The sequence below is a fragment of the Ornithorhynchus anatinus genome, chromosome X1 (assembly GCF_004115215.2).
Source record: "Ornithorhynchus anatinus isolate Pmale09 chromosome X1, mOrnAna1.pri.v4, whole genome shotgun sequence".
Classification (NCBI taxonomy): domain Eukaryota; kingdom Metazoa; phylum Chordata; class Mammalia; order Monotremata; family Ornithorhynchidae; genus Ornithorhynchus; species Ornithorhynchus anatinus.
The window spans coordinates 70925158-70935208 of record NC_041749.1 but is presented as its reverse complement, the minus strand read 5'-3'; the positions used below and the strand labels follow the sequence as shown (position 1 = coordinate 70935208).

At 44.4% G+C, this 10051-nt stretch overlaps 1 protein-coding gene across 1 annotated transcript in view; it reads left to right on the top strand.

The window, feature by feature from the left end:
* Positions 1–2727: 2727 nt before the first annotated feature.
* The window catches only part of APPL1 (adaptor protein, phosphotyrosine interacting with PH domain and leucine zipper 1), a 48402-nt gene continuing 41078 nt past the window's right edge, over positions 2728–10051 (top strand). The window contains exon 1 of the mRNA XM_029051157.2: positions 2728–2902. Coding sequence (XP_028906990.1) covers positions 2849–2902 — 54 coding nt within the window. The 5' untranslated portion in view covers positions 2728–2848. The remainder of the gene's footprint in view (positions 2903–10051) is intronic.

Below are 10051 nucleotides of genomic sequence, written 5' to 3'. Positions count from 1 at the left end.
GTCACGGGAATGGGCTCTGGTTGTACTTTATTTCGGAGAGGTCTTTTCTCATCGGAGCAGAGGCTGGCAAGTGTGGCGGGGGGAGGGCCAGGGTTTCACTTTCAGGCAATTAATTGGTGGATTAAGCCTTCCATATTCACCCAGAGATAAAAATCCATGGATTTCCACAAAAACAACTCTAGTATTTGTCCTGCTGTTAGTAGGACACACTGGTTTTTAAGAGGGGAAAGGTGTTTTGAGTAATTTTTACTTGAATGCCAGGAAAAATGCAGTGTTATATTTTCAAAGGCAAAGTACATGACCTTTCAAAGCGATTCTCTCAAAGATAAACTGGCCGAAGCAGTTTTACTACCAGCAGCAGCATCTTCAAACTGAAAGATAAAGCCACAGCGGGATTAGGTGTGGGGTGCATATTTAGAAATTTAGGGCTCTGTTTTTACAGTCACATTGTATAATCTGACAGGGCCCAGATTTGACTTCGTACTGCAAATATTTGTGCACATTTTGCACCTATCCCTAAAACATGAAACCTGGTCCCAATGGGCAATATTTCAACATGGAGAAATTAACATAGAACTGGTTATTCATCTGGTAAACACAGTAACAGACAATGTACCAGATTGCCCAAATTTCACTGCCTTGTCCAATTTTGCCAGAACGGGAGGCCACCAACCTTATCTTTCCACAGGATCACAGGCCAGGCCAGGTAAGGCCACACTGCAGCTGAGGTCCTATATTCTCAAAAGTCAATCTGCCAACTCAAGGTAAAACGATGTGATATTTTTAATATGTGAAAAGTGGGGGTTGTTTTGTGAGAGAATAGAAAACAGAAGTTCTAGAACTGGGATCACCCACTTTTAAATTCATATTCTAGCCCAAAGATATGAGATCTTGGCCTCAGTTGCTCCAAGAGGCCTTCCCTGACTAAGCCCTCCTTTCCTGTTCTCCCACTTCTTTCTGTGTCACCCTGATCTGCTCCCCTTATTCATCCTCTCTCCCAGCTCCACAGCACTTATGGATATATTTATAATTTATTTATGTATATTAATGTCTGTCCCTCTCTAGACTGTAAGCTCGCTGTGGGCAGAGAATGTGTTTATTGTTATATTGTACTCTCCCAAGTGCTTAGTACAGTGCTCTGCACACAGTAAGCGCTCAATAAATACAACTGAAGGAATGCATGAATCCTACTTCGGCTCTCCAGTTTCACCTCTGTCTTGTCTTATGCTGTCAAGTCGTTTCCCACCCATAGCGACTCCATGGACACATCTCTCCCAGAATGTCCCACCTCCATCTGCAATCGTTCTGGTAGTGTATCCATAGAGGTTTCTTGGTAAAAATGTGGAAGTGGTTTACCATTGCCTCCTTCCGCTCAGTAAACATGAGTCTCCACCCTCAATTCTCTCCCATGCCTCTGCTGCCCAGCACAGGTAAATTTTGCCTTATAGCAGATTGCCTTCTACTTGCTAAGCCACTGCCTGAGCTAGGAATGGATTGGAATGAAATGGAGTGAAATGAAATGGAATGGATAGGCCTCTGTTTGACTCTCCCGTAGCCGAGACTGGTAGGCCTCTAGACTGTAAACTCGTTGTGGGCAGGGATTGTCTCTATTGCCAAAATGTACTTTTCGAGCTCTTAGTACAGTGCTCTGCACACAGTAAGTGCTCAATCAATTCGATCGAATGAATGGAAACTTTCCAGGTGCGATCCTGAGAGGGTTTCACCACTGTACAGGCAGAAAGGTGTTTGTCAAGCACCAGAAGCTCCATTGCCTTCAGACTCCACAACCTTCACTAGTAACTGGGCAGTTCCTGGCCTGATTGGGGACATGTTTACCAACTCTGTTATATTATACTCTCCCAAAGTGCTTAGTACAGTGCTCTGCACCCAGTAAGCATTCAATAAATCCAATTTTTAAAGTGGTAATTGTCAAGCGCTTACTATGTGCACGAGAAGCAGGGTGGCTTTGTGGAAAGAGTCCGGGCGGGGGAGTCAAAGGTCGTGGGTTCTAATCCCGGCTCTGCCACTTATCAGCTATGTGACTTTGGGCGAGTCACTTAACTTCTCTGTGCCTCAGTTACCTCATCTGGAAAATAGGGGTTGAGACAGCGAGCCCCACGTGGGACAACCTGCTTACCTCCTATCTACCCCAGTGCTTAGAACGCAGTAAGCGCTTAACAATACCATCATTATCATTATTATTGGGTGCCGGGGTAGATACATGCTAATCGGGTTGGACACAGTCCACGTTCCTCTCGAGGCTCTGTGTCGATCCCCATTATAGAGATGAAGTAACTGAGGCCCAGAAGAGTGCCTCGCCCAAGGTCACACGGCAGACGAGCGACTGGCACGGTCCACGTTCCACTCGGGGCTCCCAGTCTCCATCCCCGTTTTACAGATGAGGTAACTGAGGCCCAGAGAAGTGACTCGCCCAAGGTCACAGGGCAGACAAACGACGACCGATCAGCAGCAAGCTACAGGCGGAGCTGCCGCTCGCCCGGGCAAACTTCGTCAGCCGGGGAGGGGAGGAGACGGGAGGGGAGGCACGTCCGTTTCCTCATTTTTCACCCACACCCCCACCGCCCGACGGCCCGACCGCCCCGGCTCTCTCTCCGCAACCCCGGCCGGGCCCAATGAGAGGAGAGCGAGGGGCCGGGAGGCGGGATTTCCCGCTGGGGCTGCGCCTGCTACCGCCGGCCGCTCTCGGAAGCGGCGGCGGCGGCGGCGGCGGCGGCGGCAGCAGCGGCAGCGGCAGGGGCTGGTCCCTGCCTAATCCCCAGTTGCTGTCAAGCACGCATTGGGTGCCGTTTTCGCTGCAGCTGTCGTCGCCGTCTCCTCTTCCCCCACGATGGCGGGGATCGACAAGCTACCCATTGAGGAGACGCTGGAGGACAGCCCGCAGGTGAGGCGCGGCCGCCCCTGGCCCGGCCCGGCCCGACCCGACCCGACCCGCTTTTCTCGAAGGAAAGAGGGAGTCGGCCGGGCCGTCAGGCAGTCGGACGGTCAGGCAGTCGGGCGGCCGGCGGGCTTCTCGCCCCAAACGCCCCGGCCACCGAGGGGACTGCTGCGGGGGGCTGTAGCAGAAGGAGCCCTCGGGGCCTAGTCGAACTGCGCTGACAGGGCCGGGGGCTTCGCCCCTCCCCGCTCTGCACGCGGGAGCCGCATCGGATCTGGGCCCCCCCGGGCCCCCCGTCCCTCTTCCTCCCCCACGAAGAGGTGGAGTCTTACCTGTTCCCGTCCCCCTCCCCCGGATCGTCCCCCTCTCATCTCTTCCGGGGCCGTGCCTTGCCCCGTCTCGCCCCACCGAGGTCCTCGATCCCACCCTCGCCGGTGAGATGGGATTACGCGCTCTAAACATCGAATGTAAAGATTCTCGTGCCGCCCTATCTTTTCCAGACCAGGCCGTTCTGCCACCATTTTCCCTTCAGATTGCATTTGGCCACTTAGTAACTTCTGGGCGATGGGTGGAAGAACCCAGCATTTTGTCATTACACACTCTCCAGCCACGCCTTGCACGCTTTTACTTATTCTATCTGAACGGTGCCGCAGCAACAGCTCTGATAATAAACGATCCCTTGCTAGGTGTGTGACTGTCGAATGCCCCTTCCGATGTCACAGCTCAGAGTAACTTTGGACGAAATCAACTCATCATAATAAAGACTCTTAATATTACTCTGTGTATTCTATACTATTTCGAGAATAATGGTTTAGTTCGATTATTCCTGTGGCCCGGAGTGGTCTTGCTTCATAAACTGGCGAAATACCCGCATCGAGATCGGGGGTAGTTAACCAGAGTTGACTTGGAGGATGTGTTGAAAAAAAATGAAACTGACCGGGAACGAATGCAAAGAACCTTAGGGTATAGGATAAAAGTTTTCAAAGAAAAACTCTGTCCCTTGTGATTGTCAATTCACTCAGCCATTTGATCCGTTTTGGGAAAATCTACAGGTTTTCTGCCTTTTGGAAGGAAGAAAACACATCCGAAACAGGCCCCATTTGGAAGTAGGTGACTATCTGCTACTTACTGTTTTCAGTATTTACACTTCAGCCGTCTAATATGGGTTAAGTGCCTATCATTTTGACCAAAAGGATGGGGAAAGATAGCTAGTATAGCTCTTATTTCTGTCCAAGCCTGATGATCTCTTCTGGGGCCATATTCAGTGACCAATCACTACCATCAAAGGCATAGTTGACCTTTTCTGAAGTCATTTTAGCAGATGCCAGTTTTGTAGTCCCACCTAACTTTCTCTGCCTGAAGTTAGCCAATGTGATCAGTTCAAGCCATTCTCAGCTAGCCACTATATCGAAAACTACACTGAATACAATATGTACACATTTTATGTGACCCTTAGGCTTTCTGCCTTGCCAGCTCTCCTATCGTTTTTTTGTGTTTTTTTTATTTTCAGAGTGTTGCTACACCTTCCTTGAACTTAACTGACCAGTTCAGTGAGGATGGAAAACCTCTAAAAACAATTTGAGTCTACATTGCTCCCTGTGTCCTTCGGTAGTATTTGAACACTTATTCTTTGCAGAGACCTGTAAGTGCTTGGGAGCAAACATTAGAGTACAGTAGACTCGCCCTCTGCCCTGAAGGAGCTCAAATCCAACTAGAGAGACAGGCTAAAATAAATTACAGGTAGGGAGAAGCAACAGAGTTTAAAGATACATAAGTGCTGTGGGAAGAGAAGGGATGGTACTTATATGTTTAGAGGGTGCAGCTCAAATGCAGAGGTAGTACAGTACAGGGGGACAATAGAGTGGTAGGATGAGATTAGTCAGGGAAGGCTTCCTGGAGGAGATGGTGATTTTTAGAGTGCTATTAAAGATGGGAAAGGGATGCCAGATGTGATGGGTGAGGGAGTTTCAGTTAGGGAAGAGAGTGTGAGCTAAAAGTCAGTGGTGAGAGAGAGGAACAAGGCACAGTGAGTAGGCCGGCATTAAAGGAACAAGGTGTATGGATTGGGTTGTCGTCGGAGAGTAGAGAGGCAAAGTGTTTGGGGCAGAGAGATGGTTGCCTTCAGTCAGGAGTTTCCGCTTAATGCGGAGGTGGGTGGGCAACTGTTAGAGGTTCTTGAGGAGTGGGGAGACACGTTTAGAGCTATGACTTAGAAAAATGATCTGGGCAATAGATTGAAGTGTGGACTGGAGAGGAGGAGGCTGGAAGCAGGGAGTTCCTTTTGGACTATTCTTTTAGATGATCGAATTTTGGTGAGGAAAAGTTTTATATTTCAGCTAGGAAAGCTAAATACCGTGTTGCTTTTCAGTGGTCATTAAGTAAGTGAATATGAAATAAAATAGTGTCAGTCAAGGAAAATGGATAGGCCAAAAACAAAATCTGATGACTGTCTTGTATCTCCCCCAGTATTTAGTACAGTGCTTGACACATAAGCGCTTGACAAATACCATAATAATGAATGCCATATAAAAGAATTACAACCGGGATATACCACTTCAGGTTATAAAAAAAGGAGTTAGGGAGAGGGAAAACAACTACAAGCTCCAAACTACTGTAGATTAAAAAAAAATTCAAAGCATTTACTTACTCCATAAATGTAATAGTTTATTACTTATTCCTATTCCATAAATCATCAGCTTATGAGAACTGAGCTTCAAAATTTTAATATATTTAAATTGGAAGCCTTTCTGTTTCAGTATTTTCTTTAGTGAAGCAGAAATAGCACTTTTTGCAGAGTTTTCATAGAATCCAAAAAGTTTCAGAACTAAGTGGCCTCTAAAGGACATAGATGAAATATCTCAGTGAATTGCCAGTTGTATAACTAGGACTAGAACCTTCAATTCCTAACCCAGAATGCCTTCCTATTCTACTACATTCCCCACTATTTTGGGGGATATGTAACAATTATGTCATTTAGTTTCAGTTTATATCAATAACTTTAAACAAATACAAATGTATACAATATTATGATTACTCATAGTACTACATAATATATTACTTCCTTATTTCAGCCCCCAGATTGCATATTGTATATAATTACAGACCTTAAATGGGTGCATAATTGCTTGATTGATACGTATTATTTGGATTCAAAAAGGGCTTGACTGGAGGGGGAAAAAAAGGCGTAGACACTTCTTCCCGTAATATATCCTCAAAGGTGATGTTTTCAACCCTTTCTTTTCTGCCTATAAAAGGCTGTCTGAGCCCTCGAGGTCCAAGAAGTCCTGAACGTTTGAGCTCTTAGGTTTTGTTGTCTTGTCTTACGCTGTCCAGTCATCTCCAACCCGTAGCGACTCCATGGACACATCTCTCTTAAGCTTTCTATCTAACCTCAATTTATTTTATTTATTGGGCACATAGGTTTATTTATTTTGCCTCAATATCCACATCTGTAAAAATGGGGTGGTATCTACTGCAAGACCACAAGGTTCTGGCTTGCTCCAGAAACCATGACATCATCCCTAGACCCAGGAAGTTTGGGTTCTAGTCCAGACTCTGCCTCTGGCTGCTTGCTATGTGAGCTTGGGCAGGTCACTTAAACTCTATATACTTTAGTTTAAAAAGGTACTAAGGCACTCACTTTCCCTGCTTCTTAGATTGTGAGCCTTATGTGGGGCAGGGGCTGGATGTAATTTGATGGTCTTGTATCTACCCCAGCACTTAGCACAGTGCCTGGCTCCATGTAAATGTTTAATAAACGCTATAATTATTATTGTGGATATGAGTGAGATGTTTTCTGTTAGTAAATTGCAGGGTGAAATCTCCTGCAGCCACTTGGAATGAAATTGAGTTCATTGCATTCTAAATTGTTTTGCCGTACTGAAATGGAAACCTAGATGAATGAGAAATGCAAAGGCAATATTTATATGACTTGCAAACTTTAACATTGTAATCTTGAATATTTCTAAGTAATCAAGGTAAGAACATTTTGCAGTTTAACGTTTTAAAATTCTCCAAGTATTTAAGTGCCCATTCCATGCATAGTACTTTATCTCCTATAAGTTTCAAAAGATAGTCTCCCACAGCACTTTGACTTCCATGTAATTCCAACTTGTATTGGCTGTGTCACCCACTGTTACTGTTCTACACCACGATAATACCTTTTCATGGAGGGAATTAAAGGCTAGGGTTTGTTTTAACAATATTGAATACTCCTGAAAGTGTTTCACCTTTGTATCTGCCTTGTGGCTATTCCAAGGAGCCTTTTCAAAGCCATAACATATTCTTACAAACATCCAGGCTTATTTTCCCCTTTCCAAAGGTTCAAGATTTAAGACATTCAATGATAGTCACGGTGATGATTTATTATTCTTGGCAGATGAGAGTTTGACCCAGGAGAGCCTGGTGGGTGGCCTGCAACTCTCTCCAAAGTGCTCTTTACAGACTTTTTTTTTAGACTCCCATTGATGGAGCCTCTGATGTGTGAGAAGAACTACGGCCTACAGTTAAAATGGAATGCACAGGAACAACGGGACTTGCATAATTCATCAGGCATGTCCAACATCACACTTACTCAGCCCATCACTTTCTCAAAAATTAGGTTGATACAGATATGTGCCCTGTCTTCCTAGGACTCAGGTTTGGTTTGGGTGGGCCCTAAGTTTTCAGCCTGTGCAGGGCCTGCTAGCGCCTACCAGGTGTATGTTGGAGACCAATCAGGATTGCACACTTACTCTGTGCAGAGCACTGTCTCAGGTGCCTGGGAGAGTACAATAGAGTTAATAGAACTGTGCCTTCAAAGAGTTTATAATTTAACAAGGGACCCACACACTAAAATAAATTACACGTAGGGGGAAGCAGTAGAGTGTAAACGTGTACATAATTGCAGTGGGACTCGGGGTAGGGAGTGGAGGTTAGTTCTGAATTCCTCAGGTAATGTGGAAGTGCTGAAGTGGCAGTCGAAGGGAGTGTGGAGATGAGAGAATATTCAGGGAAAGCCTCCTGAAGGAGGTGGGCTTTCAGAAGGGCCTTGAAGGTAAAGACATCTGTGGTTAGCCCAGTGTGAGGGGAGAGGAAGTTTTGGGCAGAAAGGAAAGCGTGAGCAAAGTCAGAGGCAAGACAGATGAGAACAAAGCATAGGGAGTAGAGGTTGGCAAAATAAGAAAGTGTGATAATGTGAGGTAAAATGACTTATATGCAGCTTTTACCTTGCAGTGTTGATGCCATATACTGTTTGATGCCTTCTCATGACACCTTATAGTTCATATTTCAGGGAATAATTTGGGAAGTAAATTTGAGAAGAATTACCAGAAGGTCAGTTAGGTAAGATAGCAGAAGTGAGAACTTAGTTTCCCCTTCTTCACTGTCTACTTTTTGAATCCTTAATATTCACTTCAGTTAAAACAAACAATAAACACTATTTTTATTCCATATATTATTCTGGTATACCCCAGGTTATAGACATTCTACATACATACAACCTCAGGGTAGGTATTGCTTTTGATACCTAGCCCATGCTGTTAACACTCTGGGGATACAACTTATGTTGTTTGAGGATGCCTTAACCCACGCAAAAGTGTGATGTTCTGGCTGAGAGATACAGGTAAGTAAATCCCTCCCCGCTTTCTCCTGACTTGGGCTGAGATTAAGCAATCAAGAATGAATAGATCTTGAAGGAAGCTAGGCCAAGGTTAGTGTCAGATTCTCAAACTGTAGGAGAGACCCCTTAACAGATAACCAAAGAAGCTGTTGAACTAAGAAAGCAATGTAATTTAGAAATTGATGAGGCAGATGCCTCTGAGTTATTCGCATTCCATTCAGAAGAAATGTCCATTGAGCATGCCGTTCAACTTGAAACTTCAGTGGATTATTGGAAGATGCTGAAACAGAGGAGGAAGTAGTTATGGTTTTTCCATCACCAGCTAAAAATGATTAGAATGAAAAAGTCTTGCATCAATTTTCAAGAAAGCAGAGTACATTTATAAATATCATTGAAGAAAAGTGCCCTAATGGAGAGAAGCATTCAGAGATGCTCAGAAGTATTCAGGAGTTAGTCTATTACAAGGAACGTATTGTAAAAAAAGGGCTGATCAACCTAAATAGGACAAATTCTTCATTAAAGTTGAAAGACCACTGCCACAGTCAGAAGAACAACCTTATAATAATAATAATGGTATTCGTTAAGCAGTTACTATGTGCCAAGCACTGTTCTAAGCACTGGGGTAGATACAAGGTAATCAGGCTGTCCCACATGGGGTTCACAGTCTCAATCTTCGTTTTGCAGATGAGGTAACTTCTGCCCAGAGAAGCAAACTGACTTGCCCGAGGTCACACAGCAGACAAGTGGCGGAGCCGGCATTAAAACCCACTATCTCTGACTTCCAAGCCCATGCTCTTTCCTCTAAGCCACGCTGCTTCTCTAGCCTTATGCACAGATCCATGATCATATTACAACTCATTTAATGTTGTGATGCTGTGTTTTGAATTACTGTAATTAGATAAACAGTGGTATGGTGACATTTTGATACAGTGCTCTGCACACCGTAACTGCTCAATAAATACCATTGATTGATATCCTATTATAGTATTCACTACATAAAGGAATTTACTATTACTTTTCCATTCTGGCTTGAATCCTAAATTGTAACATCTAAGTCTATGGGGAAATGTAGTCCCTCATTCAACCATACACAATGCAATTACATATTCTAAGACTATAACCTGGTGGTCTTGTGGTGTATGCTTGTAATTTGAAATAGTGGCAGCTAATGTATAGTGTGCTTAACGTATTCGGAGAGTTTTGGGACGTGGCAAAATATATTATTAACAGCATCTCCAAAGTGGTAAATGAAAGCCTCATTTTGTAGTCAAATTTGGGACAGGGAGAAAGAAAGTAAACAGTCCAAGGCCGCGTAACAAGTTTGTTGAAACAATGCATTTGTTACCTTTTCACTGCTCTGATCTACACTACATTATTTATATCTGTTGCTTTGGAAAAAGACAAAATTGAATCAATCATATTTCTGGCACACTTCGTACAAGGCACTGCACTGAACTTCTGGAGAGTACAATAGAATTATTAGACATGATCCCTGCCTATATGGAGTTTACCGTCTAGTTGAGAGAGAATAAAATACTTTGCCGAGGAGGAAGAGG